The 17,604-nt window shown below is 44.0% G+C and overlaps 1 protein-coding gene across 1 annotated transcript in view; it reads right to left on the bottom strand.

Annotated features, from left to right (window-relative positions):
• The window catches only part of LOC126259298 (uncharacterized), a 252,725-nt gene that overhangs the window by 121,192 nt on the left and 113,929 nt on the right, over nt 1–17,604 (bottom strand). The window contains exon 3 of the mRNA XM_049955964.1: nt 4,379–4,578. Coding sequence (XP_049811921.1) covers nt 4,379–4,578 — 200 coding nt within the window. The remainder of the gene's footprint in view (nt 1–4,378; nt 4,579–17,604) is intronic.

Genomic DNA, 17,604 nt, shown 5'->3' with positions numbered 1-17,604 from the left:
TCCGATATTCCATGTTAGTGTTATCTGCTACGGGCCGCACACACTTGAGCAATCTATTTTGTACACGGATTGCATTTCCCCAGTATCCTAATAATAAACTAAGGTCTTCCACGCTACGGTCGCAGGTTCGAATCCTGCCTCGGGCATGGATGTGTGTGATGTCCTTAGGTTAGTTAGGTTTAAGTAGCTCTAAGTTCTAGGGGACTGATGACCACAGATGTTAAGTCCCATAGTGCTCAGAGCATATTCTGAGCTCAAGCATAATGAGGTATATCGAACAGGATGACTTCCTCCGTGGCAACCGACACAGATTCCGGAAACATTTGTTAAGTCCCATAGTGCTCAGAGCCATTTTAAGGTCTTCCAGCTGCTTTATACACGATTGACTCTGCGTGATCATTCTATTTCATATCTATACAAAGTGTTATCACCCAAGTATTCGTAAGATCTGACAGAGTCCAACAGTGAGTCATTGATATTACAGGCATAGGATGCAACGTTTTATGTTTTGTGAAGTTCACAGTTTTACATTTGTGATCATTTAAAGCATGTTGCCAGTGTTTGCACCACTTTGAAGTCTTATCAAGATCTGACTTCAGACGGTACTTCATTACAAATAAGTGCATTACCTGTGAAATGTTTGAGTTATTTTTTTCTATTGTCCAGAAGTTCACTAATATATATCACGAACAACAATAGTCACAGCACACTTCCCTGGAGCACGCCTGACGTTACTTTTACGTCTTTCGATGACTTCCCATCCTAGATAACTTGCTGCGTCCTCCCTACCGAAGAATTCCTCAATTCACTCACAAATATCGGTTGATACCAGTCACGTTCGTACTTTTGATAATAAGCATACATGTGGTACTCGGAAATCGAGAAATACTGGATCTACCTGTCTGCCTTCATCCAAGGCTTTCAGTATGTCATGTGATAAGAGTGCGAGTTGGGTTTCACATGATCGATATTTCCGGAATCTGTGTCGGTTGCCACGGAGGAAGTCATCCTGTTCGATATACCTCATTATGCTTGACCTCAGAATATGCTCTCAGATTCTCATGTTCTCGTCGATCTGGTCGCTTTGCTCTTTTGCCCTAACATTGTCTTGCTTCTTTCTTGCGATTAAAACCCGTCCAAATTTCATATTCTGCTCCTAAATATACACTTTGCTGACATTTTTTGGGACTTACTTTGTGTTCTGACTTACGGCAAGTCTTGTCATGGGGGAAGCCTCGTCAGAGAGGTCCACCGCATGAGCGTCTAGGGAAGTGATTCCAGGGGTGGTTTTGCCGTTCCGTTCCACTGGTGATGATGAAATGATAATGAGGACAACGCAACAACCCAGTCCCTGAGCGGCGAAAATCTCCGAGCCAGCGGGGAATGGAACCCGGACCCCTTAGACCGCGCTGACCACTCAGCTATCGGGGCGGACTTTTGGGACTAATACACTAAAAAAAGACGCACAAAAATGCGTAACTTACAAAAGCACAAAAGAAAAATATTAATGAAAGATACACAAAACCAAAGGAACAGGTACAGACAAAGCTGTTACTGATAAATCAGACTGACGCATTAATAAAACTAGCAAGGAAAGCGTTATTATTACCATCATATTTATTTTTTTCACGCCCATCTCATTCTAATCTTCCAAGTCTTAACACGGAGTGCGCTGAAGTTCACGCTGCATGTTTTTGAAGTACCTGGCTGCCTTAGCAATTTAATTTCCTTATTTTGGTGAGTCGGAAAGAAGATTTAAATGTGGGGTTTTAGAAGGTTCGTGTCAAAGTCCTCATACCGCAGAGTTGGTTGTGAATGGCGGAATTACTTTGACACACGGTAAACACATCCATTTTCCTGCAATGGTGCCATAATAATGGCCAAAACCACGAGTATAAACGTAGCTGTAGAGGCCTCCGATGTCACTTCTTGACTCGTTGTTGCTCCTACCGAAAGGGGGGTCTTTAATCGACGGCCTCCTTTTTTTTTTTTCCACTGCTAAACGAACGTCGTGCGTAGACAGCCAGATGAGCGCCAATAAGCAACAAGTCAGAAACGTAACTGCTTGTGTAGGTATACAGGGTGAAAAGTATTTAAACCGACAAACTGTGGGCGGTTGTAGGGGACATTAAAACACATATTTTTCCCTAATATCATTTTTTCCGATGAGGATTATTTAAACCGGTGGAGGCCGTATTATGCTCTTCAGTTGATAGAGGCCGTATTACGATCTTCAGTTGTTTGAGGGCGTATTACGCTCTTCAGTTGTAGGCAACTGCTGTCCGCCAGTGTAGTTGTGCATTGTCTCTGTTTACTAATGGAGCGATACACCTGGAGTGAGTACACTGATATGGTTGGTGCGTACTACGTAGCGCACCACAACGGACGAGCTGCACAGCGGGTTTATCAACAACAATATCCTAATCGCCGTATCCTGCATCATACGACGTTTGCTGCTGTGTACCAACGTCTGCGTGAGACCGGGTCATTTAGCAGATTACCTGGACAGGGACGCCGTCGCACGGTAAGAACGCTGCAATATGAGGAAGCTGTCTTGCAGCATGTGGAGCGGGATCCTTCAAACAGCACTCGTGCAATTGCACGTAACATGGGGACGAATCAGACGAATGTAAGAACAGTCCTTCGAGAGCAATTGTTAGTCCAATACACTTACAGCGTGGATTGGCAGAGGTGGTCCTGTAGCGTGCCCTGCTCGATCCCCAGATATGTCTCCTCTGGACTTTTTTGTGTGGGAGGGATGCGCAACCTTGTTTATGCAACTCCTGTTGCATCAGAAGAGGATCTGGTTGCCCGGATAGTAGCCGCAGCAGGAACAATTCAGGATACTCCTGGGGTTTTTGCCCGTGTCAGACAGAACGTGATCCGACGGTGTAACCTTTGTTTACGTGTCAATGGAGGAATTTTTGAAAATCTACTGTAATTGTAATTGGGTTGTGTTAATGTGTTGTCTCTTGGTCATAAAAAATGGAAAAGTGTTTGTTGGTTTAATTAATTTGCCGCCAGGGACATCTTCCTCTACCGCTTTAAATACTGCTCATAGGAAAAAATGACATTAGGGAAAAATATTTGTTTTGATGTCCCCTACAACCTCCCAGGGTTTGTCGGTTTAAATACTTTTCACCCTGTGTAAAAGCTGCTGCAACATTGTACTACTATGGACATACAGGGTATTACAAAAAGGTACGGCCAAACTTTCAGGAAACATTCCTCATACACAAATAAATAAAAGATGTTATGTGGACATGTGTCCGGAAACGCTTAATTTCCATGTCAGTATGTACTGTACTTCCTCGATTCACCGCCAGTTGGCCCAATTAAGGGAAGGTAATGTTGACTTCGGTGCTTGTGTTGACATGCGACTCATTGCTCTACAGTACTAGCATCAAGCACATCAGTACGTAGCATCAACAGGTTGGTGTTCATCACGAACGTAGTTTTGCAGTCAGTGCAATGTTTACAAATGCGGAGTTGGCAGATGCCCATTTGATGTATGGATTAGCACGGGGCAACAGCCGTGGCGCGGTACGTTTGTATCGAGACAGATTTCCAGAACGAAGGTGTCCCGACAGGAAGACGTTTGAAGCAATTGATCGGCGTCTTAGGAAGCACGGAACATTCCAGCCTATGACTCGCGACTGGGGAAGACCTAGAACGACAAGGACACCTGCAATGGACGAGGCAATTCTTCGTGCAGTTGACGATAACCCTAATGTCAGCGTCAGAGAACTTGCTGCTGTACAAGGTAACGTTGACCACGTCACTGTATGGAGAGTGCTACGGGAGAACCAGTTGTTTCCGTACCATGTACAGCGTGTGCAGGCACTATCAGCAGCTGATTGGCCTCCACGGGTACACTTCTGGACGGCTGTGATACAATACGCCATTCTCCAGGGCTGCATCAGCGCATCAGGGATTCCATGCGACGGAGGGTGGATGCATGTATCCTCGCTAACGGAGGACATTTTGAACATTTCCTGTAACAAAGTGTTTGAAGTCACCCTGGTACGTTCTGTTGCTGTGTGTTTCCATCCCATGATTAATGTGATTTGAAGAGAAGTAATAAAATGAGCTCTAACATGGAAAGTAAGCGTTTCCGGACACATGTCCACATAAAATATTTTCTTTCTTTGTGTGTGAGGAATGTTTCCTGAAAGTTTGGCCGTACCTTTTTGTAACACCCTGTATAACGTAAATATTACAAACTAAAGTCTGAAAATCTAACAGTTTCATCTAAGGATGCACCAGAGTCACGGAACTACAAATATGAATGACAGTGCGATAAGTTGCAAGTAATCGATTGTGCGTAGACCGGAAAAAGTACTGCTGGACAAGAAGGCCCCGGTAGTGGCCGACTTACTTGTTGAGCCTGTTCCTGGAGGGCTGGGCGTCTCGCATGCGCAGGTCGGGCTCGGAGCCGAAGCGCATCAGCTGCGGGGGCTGGCCGAGTGCGTCCTGGCGGCGCTCGTGTAGCTGCTGCTGCTGCTGCTGCTGCGTGGGCGGCGCGTGCACCGACGTGCTACGAGCTCGGAACTCCGGCCGCGGGTGGTCGTCCGCGTGCTGCCGGGGAAACGCCGTCACAAAAAGTACGTTAGGAACTTACACGCACACTGCACACTAACTACGACACTAAAGGGGCAGACTCGGCTAACCAGCCACTGCAAACCTCAAGTAAATCTGGACTCAGTTCCATAAATCGATTGTAAGAGATCTTTTAGCATGACCGTCTCTAACGAGAACATATCGCACGACCCAATAATCTACATGAAGCTCTAACGTTTCATCTCTCCTAAAAACACAGGTCCTTGCTGAAATTTTGCGAGTTCTGAATTTAGAACCGTTAGAGTAAACACCTGAGTCGAAAAAAGGCCCCGGGAGTAGACAACATTCCATTATAACTACTGACAGCCTTGGCAGAGCCAGTCCTGACAAAACTCTTACCATCTGGTGAGCAAGATGTATGAGACAGGCGAAATACACTCAGACTTCAAGAAGAATATAATACTTCCGATCCCAAAGAAAGCAGGTGTTGACAGATGTGAAAATTACCGAACTCGCAGTTTAATAAGTCACAGCTGCAAAATACTAAAGCGAATTCTTTACAGACGAATGGAAAAACTGGTAGAAGCCGACCTCGGGGAAGATCAGTTTGGATTCCGTAGAAATATTGGAACACGTGAGGCAATACTGCCCCTACGACTTACCTTAGAAGGAAGATTAAGGAAAGGCAAACCTATGTTTCTAGCATTTGTAGACTTAGAGAAGGCTTTTGACAGTGTTGACTGGAATACTCTCTTTCAAATTCTAAAGGTGGCAGGGGTAAAATACAGGGAGCGAAAGGCTATTTACAATTTGTACAGAATCCAGATGGCAGTTATAAGAGTCGAGGGGCATGAAAGGGAAGCAGTGGTTGGGAAGGGAGTGAGACAGGGCTGTAGCCTCTCCCCGATGTTATTAAATCTATATATTGAGCAAGCAGTAAAGGAAACAAAAGAAAAATTCGGAGTAGGTATTAAAATCCATGGAGAAAAAATAAAAACTTTGAGGTTCGCCGATGACATTGTAATTCTGTCAGAGACAGCAAAGGACCTCGAAGAGCAGCTGAACGGAATGGACAGTGTCTTGAAAGGAGGATATAAGATGAACATCAACAAAAGCAAAACGAGGATAATGTAATCTAGTCCTATTAAGTCGGGTGATGCTGAGGGAATTAGATTAGGAAATGAGACACTTAAAGTAGTAAAGGAGTTTTGCTATTTGAGGATCAAAATAACTGATGATGGTCGAAGTAGAGAGGGTATAAAATGTAGACTGGCAATGGCAAGGAAATCGTTTCTGAAGAAGAGAAATTTGTTAACATCGAGTATAGATTTAAGTGTCAGGAAGTCGTTTCTGAAAGTATTTGTATGGGGTGTAGCCATGTATGGAAGTGAAACATGGACGATAAATAGTTTGGACAAGAAGGGAATAGAAGCTTTCGAAATGTGGTGCTACAGAAGAATGCTGAAGATTAGATGGGTAGATCACATAACTAATGAGGAAGTATTGAATAGAATTGGGGAGGAGAGGAGCTTGCGGCACAACTTGACTAGAAGAAGGGATCGGTTGGTAGGACGTCAAGGGATCACCAATTTAGTATTGGAGGGCAGCGTGGAGGGTAAAAATCGTAGAGGGAGACCAAGAGATGAATACACTAAACAGATTTAGAAGGATGTAGGTTGCAGTAGGTACTGGGAGATGAAGAAGGTTGTACAGGATAGAGTAGCATGGAGAGCTGCATCAAACCAGTCTTAGGACTTAAGGCCACAACAACAACATCAACAGAGTAAAGAAAAGTACAGACACATTTTTCTTTTCTTTTCTTGCTCCTCTTCCTCGTCCGCCTTGCCCTTCTCCCTCTTCACATCTGCACCACCACCACATCCATCATTTCATTAGTTTTTGCCATTATACTGAATAATAATATCGAGTCGGCTGAGATCTAGCTTTTATTTGTGTATGGGCATGTAACGGAATAGGTCATGCACGGTATCCTTGAACGAACCATTCTGGGAGACTCAAGGTGGCTGGCTGCCTATTACACACGCCACCAATCGTTGAGACTATTACTTTCTTTCTGATTTGCTTCCTCTTCCGCACCCATGACTCAACAGTCCCAGAATTGACGATTTAATGTGCAATGAGGTCCACTTAGTCTCATGAGGCCAGCAGTGGTTAAATGTGGAAGCACTGGACAATCAAGGCGAAAAGGATGAAAGAAAAGAAAAATCGAGACGCTGTACGCTCTTTCCCTTGTAGCCAGCTTTAGGCAACGTTACGGGATACCAATAGTAATTGAGGTGGCAGTCTTACTCTTTACTTGGGGGCAAAATTGACGTTTTATGTGGAAGCTAAAAGACAGCTGTGAATATAAGAATGGAGCAATAATATTGGAAACACAACGTATTCTGCTATGTTAAGGTGTAAAACAGCCTAAAAACTACGGAGCAAAAGGTGAGTTTAACTCGTTGCTGACGGTGAGGCTACTGGAGACAGCAAAGGAACAGTTGGATTAGAAAAGGAATGTAAATCAGCTTTGGCTTCTTTTGGTTGGCTCTGAGCACTATGGGACTTAACTGCTGTGGTCATCAGTCCTCTAGAACTTAGAACTACTTAAACCTAACTAACCTAAGGACATCACACACATCCATGCCCGAGGCAGGATTCGAACCTGCGACCGGAGCGGTCACGCGGTTCCAGACTGAAGCGCCTAGACCGCACGGCCACACCCGGCCGGCTGGCTTCTTTTAAGCAACTATTCTGGCACTAATTTGAACTCACTTATGAAATGGAGAAAACCTGGTGATACAGAGACCGTGGTTGCAAAATTAAAATTAAATTTTCACTACGCTTTACCACTAAAAAAACAAGCAATCATTTTATTCTGTTTGCATATTATTAGTGAGTTACCTTGTCGTTATGCCACTCCAACATCAGCTTATCGTCTAGCAGTCATTCAGAAAATATTACGTGACTAATTAAACGAAAGAAAGATATAGAAGTAGTGTGGAATGCAAAACGTAAGTTCGTATGTCTTCACCTAGACTCTGTTCTGGTAAGGGTTCTAGAGGAGGTGGTTTTCCGTTGCCTACCTTGGATCTGTTGTGGAATGTCAAGACCATATCTGTCTCGTGTGGATGACTGTGGTAACACTTGTACAATCTGGCGGTGTGTTTGTGCAGTCACGCATGGAGGGAAGGTACAGGCTGAAAGCTGACGCTGGCTTCTACCCTACTCTCGAATAGCATCAGGGGACCGCCGAGGTTAATGACCCCTTCTAGCGGACGGATCACCATCGTCAGTTCCAAGTGCCCTCGCACTGGGAGACAAAATGGACAGGTTCGGAATAAAATTCAGAACACTGGAGCTGAGATCAGCTGATCAGGAACTATAAATAGCCAGTACTCTTGTCTCTTTGCAGCCTAAATACTGGCTGTGACGGACTCTTGCATTGTCAGTCTGTGGGAACGCTACAGTGTACGGAAATAGATACTTAATCTTGCAGTAGACAGTAATTCTACACCCTTCTATCAGCGTCCGAGGCCTGGCACGTTTCGCGCGCCCCTGAGGTAGCCGGTTCGAATCCTGATGGTGCAGGATAATTTTACCTCCACTATTTGGCCACCAAGGGGCTGAAAGGTATTTGAACAGAGACTTTGCGACAATGTCTTACACTAAATTTCGAACCTCTCAGTAGCGTGTGAGGAAGATGAGGGTTTAACATCCTGTCGACGACCAGGACAATAAAGACGGCTCACAAGTTCGAATTAGCGGAAAAATGACAAGGGAAACCGTCCGTGACTTTTGGAAGTAACCATTACGGCGCTTACCTCAAGCGATTAAAGGAAACCACGGAAAACCTAAATAGGGATGGCTAGGCGGGGATTTGAACCATCGTCCTCCCGAATGCAAGTCCAGTCTGCTGACTACCGCCTTAGCCACCGTGGTCATTTCCACAGAGTCTCGCGGTGTGAGGGCATGCGACGCTGTTCGCAGTGGTGCTTCGGTCGGACGAGAATGTAAAACTTGGCGGCCCCGTGGGAACTAATCGAGAGGCGTAAGCTATGTCGTTTGGAGTAGACAATATTCCCTCTGTACTACTGATATCGACACGGAGAGCCAGCCACGACTAAGCTATTCCAACTAGGTGCAGTGTGTATGAACAGGGAAAATACCCTCAGGCTTCAAGAATAATGTAATAACTATGGTTGCAAAATACTAAAACGAATTATTTACAGGAGAATAGAAAAATTGTAGGCAGAAGCTTGAATGTGGTTGGGAAGCTAGAAAATCTGAAAAGGGAAATGCAAAGCCTCACCCTAGATACAGTAAGGGTCAGTGAAGTGAAATGGAACTAAGACAAGGATTTCTGGTCAGATGAGTATAGGGTAATATCAACAGCAGCAGCAGAAAATGGTGTAACGGGAATAGGATTGGTTATGAATAGAAAGGTAGGGCAAAGAGTGTGTTACAGTGAAAGTTCAGTGTTATGGTTGTTCTTATCAGAATCGACAGCAAACCAACACAGACAACGATAGTTCAGGTTTACATGCCTGCATCGCACGCTGAAGATGAAGAGATAGACAAAGTATGTGAGGATATTGAAAGGCTAATACAATACAAAAAGGAAGAAGAAAATCTAACAGTCTTGGGGGAATGGAATGCAGTTGTAGGTGAGGAAATAGAAGAAAATTTTACAGGAGGATAAGGAATGCGAGAGGGGAAAGACTAAATGAGTTCTGTAATAAATAGCAGCTGGTAATAGCGAATACTCTGTTCAAAAATCACAAGAAGAGGCGGTATACTTGGAAAAGAGCGGATGATACGGGAAGATTTTAGTTATATTATATCATGGTCAGACAGAGATTCCGAAATCAGGAAAGAGTAGGCTGAAGTTCAAGAGATTAGTCAAGAAGAATCAATACGCAAAGAAGGGAAATACGGAAGAATTAAGGGATGACGAGGCACGCTTGAAGTTCCCGAAGGCTATAGGTACAGCAATAATGAATAGCTCAGTAGGCAGTACAGTTGAAGAAGAATGGACACATCTAAAAAAGGTTACAGAAGTTGGAAGCAAAAGCATGGTACAAAGAAGGCAACTGCGAAGAAAACACGGGTGAAAGAGGAAATACTTCAGTTGATCGATGAAAGAAGGAAGTACAAAAATGTTCAGGGAAATTCAGGAATGCAGAAATAGAAGTCGCTGAGGAATGAAATCTACATCTACGTGATTATTCGGCTATTCACAATTAAGTGCCTGGCAGAGGGTTCAATGAACCACCTTCAAACTGTCTCTCTACCGTTCCACTCTCGAACGGCGCGCTGGAAAAACAAGCATTTAATTTTTTCTGTGCAAGCCCTGATTTCTCTTATTTTATCGTGATGATCATTTCTCCCTGTGTAGGTGGGTGCAAACAGAATGTTTTCGCAATCGGAGGAGAAAACTGGTGACTGAAATTTCATGAGAAGATCCCGTCGCAACGAAACACGCCTTTGTTTTAATGAGTGCCACTTCAGTTCAGGTATCATGTCTGTGACACTATCCCCCTTTTTCGCGACAGTACAAAACGAGCTGCCCTTCTTTGAACTTTTTAGATGTCATCCGTCGGTCTCATCTGATGCGGATCCCACACCGCACAGCAGTACTCCAGAATAGGGCGAACAAGCGTGGTGTAAACAGTCTTTTTAGCAGACCTGTTGCACCCTGTAAGTGCTCTGCCAATGAATCGCAGTCTTTGGTTTACTCTACCCACAATATTATCTATGTGATCGTTCCACTTTAGGTTATTTGTAATAAATAGGAAGCGCAGGGAAGCTAAGATGAAATAGCTGCACGAAAAATCCGAAGAAATAGAAAAAGAAATGATCGTTCGAAGGACTGAATGAGCGTATATGAAAGTCAAAACGACTTTCGGTGACATTACAATCCGGCGTGGTAGCATCAACAGTGTAACGGGTTCAAATGGCTCTGAGCACTATGGGACTTAACATCTATGGTCATCAGTCCCCAAGAACTTAGAACTACTTAAACCTAACTACCCTAAGGACATCACACAACACCCAGTCATCACGAGGCAGAGAAAATCCCTGACCCCGCCGGGAATCGAAGCCGGGAACCCGGGCGCGGGAGGCGAGAACGCTACCGCACGACCACGAGCTGCAGACAGTGTAACGGGAATTCCAGTGTTAAACGCAGAGGAGACAGCGGATAAATGTAAAGAGTGCAATGGAGGCCTCTGGGAAGATTTGTCTGACGTGACAGAAGAAGAAACAGGAGTCGATTTACAACAGATAGGGGATCCAGTATTAGAATCAGAATTTAGGAAAGCTTTGGAGGACTTCAGGTCAAATGAGGCAGAAGGGAAACTTCCTGGCAGATTAAAACTGTGTGCCCGACCGAGACTCGAACTCGGGACCTTTGCCTTTCGCGGGCAAGTGCTCTACCATCTGAGCTACCGAAGCACGACTCACGCCCGGTCCTCACAGCTTTACTCCTGCCAGTATCTCGTCTCGTACCTTCCAAACTTTACAGAAGCTCTCCTGCGAACCTGCAGAACTAGCACTCCTGAAAGAAACGATACTGCGGAGACATGGCTTAGCCACAGCCTGGGGGATGTTTCCAGAATGAGATTTTCACTCTGCAGCGGAGTGTGCGCTGATATGAGCACTTGCCCGCGAGAGGCAAGTTCGAGTCTCGGTCGGGCACACAGTTTTAATCTGCCAGGAAGTTTCATATCAGCGCACACTCCGCTGCAGAGTGAAAATCTCATTCTGGAAACATCCCTCAGGCTGTGGCTAAGCCATGTCTCCGCAGTATCCTTTCTTTCAGGAGTGCTAGTTCTGCAGGTTCGCAGGAGAGCTTCTATAAAGTTTGGAAGGTAGGAGACGAGATACTGGCAGAAGTAAAGCTGTGAGGACCGGGCGTGAGTCGTGCTTCGGTAGCTCAGATGGTAGAGCACTTCCCCGCGAAAGGCAAAGGTCCCGAGTTCGAGTCTCGGTCGGGCACACAGTTTTAATCTGCCAGGAAGTTTCATATCAGCGCACACTCTGCTGCAGAGTGAAAATCTCATCCTGGAAGGTAGAAGGGATTCATAACATTTCATCACAATTTCTACAATCATTGACGGAAGTGGCAACAAAACGACTGTTCACCTTGGTGTGTAGAATATATGAATCTGACTTTCGAAAAATATGATCTACACAATTCGAAGAGTGCAAGAGCTGACAAGTGCGAGAATTTTCTCACAGTCAGCATAATAGCTCATGCATTCAACTTGATGTCACGAATAATGTACAGAAAAATGGAAAAGAAAATTGAGGATGTGCTAGATGACGGTCAGTTTGGCTTTAGAAAAGGTAAAGGCACCCGAGAGGCAATTCTGGCGTTGCGGCTGATAATGAAAGGAAGACTAAAGAAAAATCAAGACTAGTTCATAGGATTTGTCGATCTGGAAAAACTTTCGACAATGTAAAATTGTGTAAGATGTTCGAAATTCTGTGAAAAATAGGGTAAGCTATATGGAGAGACGGGTAATATACAATACGTACAAGAGTCAAGAGGGAATAATAAGAGCGGACGAACAAGAACGAAGGGCTCGGATTAAAAAAGGTCTAAGACAGGGATGCATTCTTTCCCCGTACTGTTCAATCTGTACATCAAAGAAGCAATGATGGAAATAAAAGAAAGGTTCAGGAATGGAATTAAAATTCAAGGTGAAAGAATATTAATGATACGATTCGCTGATGACATTGCTGTCCTGAGTGAAAGTGAAGAGAATTACAAATGGTTCAGATGGCTCTGAGCACTATGGGACTTAACATCTGAGGTCATCAGTCCTCTAGAACTTGGAACTACTTAAACCTAACTAACCTAAGGACATCACACACATCCATGCCCGAGGCAGGATTCGAACCTGCGACCGTAGCGGCCACGCTGTTCCAGACTGAAGCGCCTAGAACCGCTCTGCCACAGGGGCCGGCTGAAGAATTACATGATCTGCTGAGTGGAATTGACGGTCTAATGAGTACAGAATATGAACTGAGAGTAAATCGAAGAAAGACGAAAGTAATGAGAAGTAACAGAAATGAGAATAGCGAGGAACTTAACATTAGGACTGATGGCCATGAAGTAGATGAAATTAAGGAATTCTACTACCTAGGCAGCAAAATAACCAAGGATGGACAGCAAGAAGGCCTTAATTTGAGGAAGAAATTTCTGAGAATGTACGTTTGGAGAACGGCACAGTATGGTAGTGAAACATGGACTATGGGAAAACCGGAGCAGAAGAGAATCGAAGCATTTGAGATGTGGTGCTACAGGCGAATATTGAAAATTAAGTGTACTGGTAAGGTAAGGAACGAGGAGATTCTGCGCAGAATCGGAGAGGAAAGAAATATGTGGATAACACTGACAAGAAGAAGAGACAGGATGATATGGCATCTGTTAAGACAACATGGAATGGCTATTAGAAGGAGCTGTAGAGGACAAAAACTGTAGAGGAAGACAGAGATTGGAATACATCCAGCAAATAATCGAGGACGTAGGTTACAACTGCTAGTCTGAGATGGGCGGTGTATAAAAGACCGCCATTTTCTGCGTCAGAATGTCACAATGGATGAGTCATACTACACAGAAATCAAACAACAATCGAAACAGTGGACAGGAGTCGGCTTTTCAGTTCCTAAGAAAGCGAAGTTGATATCAGCGGGTCATGGCGGAGGTGTTCTGGTATGCAAAAGAAATTTTGCTATTTGACTATCTTCAAAAAAGTAAAACAACTGGACCACGGTATTCAAACTTTCTATCGGATATGGGTTTAAATATTCGACAAAAATTGATATGTAGAAGAAGAAGAAGAAGAAGAAGCAAATTCGTTTGCGGAGTTGCTCGCAAAATTTTTATTGGCAGAGGGAGAATTAAGGGATTGGGCTACGAAGTTTTGGCACACTCGTTCTGTTCCCCAGGTTCGTGTTCCCCAGACTCCCATCTCTTCCCAAAACAAAGTCTTCCTTGCTGGTTAGCGTTTTTTGTCCAATCGAGAAGCGATTGCGCCTGTTGACGAGTATGTTGCAGCACATTCACAGGGGCACTACAGAGATGGAATAATCTCACCGAGCCCCGCTAGTTGAGGTTTATTAATGTTATAGGAATTTTATCAGAATAAGTTCTTACTCATTTTACAACACAGGATACCAGGAACACCCTACAAAGAGTACAGCATGGCACGCACTAACATATAGCAACAAAAACGTATGCAGAATGGGAAACATACTGAAGAAACAAGGGCTACAAATATCATTCCGCACAAATAACACAGTACAGAAGAATCTAAGATCTAAGAATACCTCTGCAGACAAATTCTCCAAAGATGGAATATATCAGTTAACCTGCAGTTCATGCCAGTCGGTCTACATAGGCCAAACATGCAGAAATTTCAAAACTAGGTACTCCGAACGCTTCAGAGCCCTAAGAAGTGATAGTACATACTCCACTTTTGCAGACCATCTAATACAAGAAAACCACCACCAAAAAAACATGGAGACTGCACTTAAGATCCTCAGAGAAGCAACAGTCTTTATCAAAAACTCACAATAGAGGAGAACTACCACCTACAAAAAGCAATAGTACAGGGAAAGAGAGTCCTGAATGAAAATACAACACTGTGCAACAAAACACTGTTTGGGACACTCAATGAACTATACAAAGGTGACTCCCTACAAAAAACATAACAGGAAAAAAAAAACTTCTGCTTTCTTGGTTCTCTCCCTACCCCTCTTCCCATCTCTCTTGCGGCTATTCCCGGCGGAGGTTCGAGTCCTGCCTCGGGCATTGGTGTGTGTGTTTGTCCTTAGGATAATTTAGGTTAAGTAGTGTGTAAGCTTAGGGACTAATGACCTTAGCAGTTAAGTCCCATAAGATTTCACACACCTTTGAACCATCTCTCTCCCCCCCCCCCCTTCCTCTCTCTCTCTCTCTCTCTCTCTCTCTCTCTCACACACACACACACACAGACACACATTCATAATCAGCACCATAACACACACAAGACCAACGATGAACAAGTGAGCAACGACAATAACAGGACACATCTCACTAAGTGTATTGTCAGAAGTGTCTGCTCAGATCACATTTCGCAACATTTTGTGTAAGAGCTTGTGAGGTGAAGTAGTGAGCGGAAATTTATTAAGAACTGAGTGGAAGCAATGCACTAAATAGTAGCTGATTGAGACACCAACCACGGACACGAAACAGGACGGAAAAAGTAAGTACAGAAACGTACGTAACCTCTAACCTCGAAACAGCTCTCCACAAATACGCAATAATTTTCTTCATGGCTAGTTTGCAGATGACATGCTGTCAAAAAAGCGACGAAGACGGGCACTAAAATCGATGTATAATAATGTAGTTCAATTAGCGATTTAATTTTAAGGTGAGTGTCCAAACAAAACGAAGCAATTTTCAAATATTGTATTTCTTAGGCCTACAGTGTAATTTTAAGGTGAGTGTCCAAATAAAACGAAGCAAACTGTAAATATTGTATTTCTTAGGCCTACAGTAGTTAAATTATTACAAATGTGATGTTGTACTTTACAGAAAATCAAAATTTAACCCACAGAAGATGACACATTGGTGTCGAAACATGTCTGGGGAAATATTAAAATAAACTAATTGTGTGTGCATAAGGCTGATTTCCAAAACAACCCAGTTTTTAAGTTCTTACTTTCACTAGCAGGCCGAGAACTTTCCAGACCATCCTGGCAGCTGGCTGGGTGAGGTGTTCATTGTTGCAACACTGCTGATAAGATGCACTTTATAGCTTCACCACACATTTCTTATGCTGCGAAACACATCAGTACTCTGTAAGAATCTCTCGCCTGTATCGGTGGGACGAGCACAGTAAACTTACTTCGCGCAATACGGCAATGGAACGTAGGAACCGCACCGTCCGAAATTTTACCGTCGGCTACTTGTCCGGCCTCTGCGGTCGCACGGAATGAACACACACTGCGGCCGCCTCTAAGGGTCAGCCATCACGTATCGGCGCAGGAATCGCCACGGAGCTGCCGGCCGCTTACCCTCTGAGTGGACGCCCTCCTGGCTGCGAGAGCCTTGTTGCACATCACGTGGTACGTGGCGCGCACTGGCGGGCTGCCGCCGCCGCTCCCGGCTTTTCTGTTCTTTGGGGGAGCGAAGTGGAGCGCGGCCGAATGCCAAGTCGCGGGCTGGCAGCTCCCCGGCCTCTGTCCTGCCGTGACCTACGCCAATCGACCTGGACGGGGAACGGAATACCTCATGAGCCAAGCGCATTTCTCCTTTCCTCAAATCGGGGGAGAGAAGCCGTGAAATCTGGGGCTCTGTCCTCAGAGACAGCACCCAGTTGTGATCTCACGTCGCTGTCACTCTCCATCAGCTCAGTGGTTTTCGAACTGAGCGTTCGGCCCCCGGCGACGTCGGGACGTCACAGTAGGGGCGTCGCGGTACTTTCACAAACATAATTTGGTTTATTTGCTTTCTGAGTAAAGCAACAGCGTGAGCGCTAATAGTGATGTCCGGCGGTCTGGCATGTACGAGGCATCTCCAGAAAGTAAGTACCATTTTGGAAAGGACACACAAAAACATTTTTCAGACCAAAATTTATTTCTACAAGAAAGAGCATTTCTTAAACCATTTTCTACTTAGTTGCCACCATTTTCCACTCATTTGTCATAGCGGGAAACCAACTTTTCTATGCCCTCTTCGCAGAAAGATGCCACCAGTGAGACATCGTTTTCTGCATCGTCATCGCTGTGAAAGCGCCTTCCTCCAAAATCACGCTTCGAGTTCGAACACAAGCGCTAATGAGCTGAAATTCAAATTCATTGCAACAAATGGCTTAAATTTTCTCAAATTATGTTCCCGTTGGGTTCCGAAAATGCTTTTACGGGTAGCCATAAAAAGAAGCAACTTGGCAGTCATACGACATTTCTTACTCGATACAATGTGTAATGCAGCAAGTTATTCCTCCAGCGTGGAGGGTAAAAATCGCAGAGGGAGACCAAGAGATGACTACACTAAGCAGATTCAGAAGGTTGTAGGTTGCAGTAGGTACTGGGAGATGAAGAAGCTTGCACAGGATAGAATAGCATGGAGAGGTGCATCAAACCAGTCTCTGGACTGAAGACCACAACAACAACAACAATTCCGTGTTATCATAGGTGCAGTAAAGTGAGGCCTCTGGTCCAGTAGCTGCAGGAGCTTCGTTCGTTTCTTCTCTGTAGTGTGAACGCAGCTGACGCACCTACATCAGATGTTGCCTGCCAGTAGAATGCTACGAATTTTTATACTCCCTATGAATCTAAATAAACTACATTAGTTACTGTCCAGTTTTATTCATACTTCACACATTGCTTTTCGTTATTGTTAAAATGTTATTATTCAAATTTCATTTCGTTATTTATCGTAGTTCGAAGAAAATCACGAAAAACCATCCTGGTATTTCAAAATTGATCTAGTAACGGCAATAGATTAACTTTCAATATCATGTAAAGTTTAGCTCGTACAGATCAATTAACTAGAATCCTTAATTTTATAACATTTGTAATTTTTATTTGACGTAATACTGGAACCTTTTAAAATTAATATGCAGTTTTGTTTTGTTATGTGAGAGCACGGGAGTGACTGAGCGAGTGAACGAGGAACATGCGAATATTGGAAATGTTTTATTTTGTGAATATCTTTGTAGAATTCAAACTGTGGGAAACATTCTGGGGGAGAAACACGAGTCTTGTGACATATGTCTGAGTGAGCATGGTTTTGTAGAAGACAGCCAGAAAAGAAGTTAGAAACCGAATAAGTTTGTTATTTAATTTGGAATTATTTCATACTTTATTAAATCTAAATTGAAGTTTTGCTTACGTAAAATTACTTTCTAAACTGTTTTTGAATAAGAGAGCACTTTCCCGCAAGAACCATCTAGAAATGATGTTCTGATTGGTTATTCATATCAACATCCAATCAGAATTGAGAGCTTCTCGCTCGGAGAGAAGGGTGCTGTCTGCACGAGGACA

This window comes from Schistocerca nitens, chromosome 5, assembly GCF_023898315.1.
Source record: "Schistocerca nitens isolate TAMUIC-IGC-003100 chromosome 5, iqSchNite1.1, whole genome shotgun sequence".
NCBI classification, from domain to species: domain Eukaryota; kingdom Metazoa; phylum Arthropoda; class Insecta; order Orthoptera; family Acrididae; genus Schistocerca; species Schistocerca nitens.
Note: the sequence above shows the minus strand (reverse complement) of the source record. Positions and strands in the feature narration are given on the sequence as shown.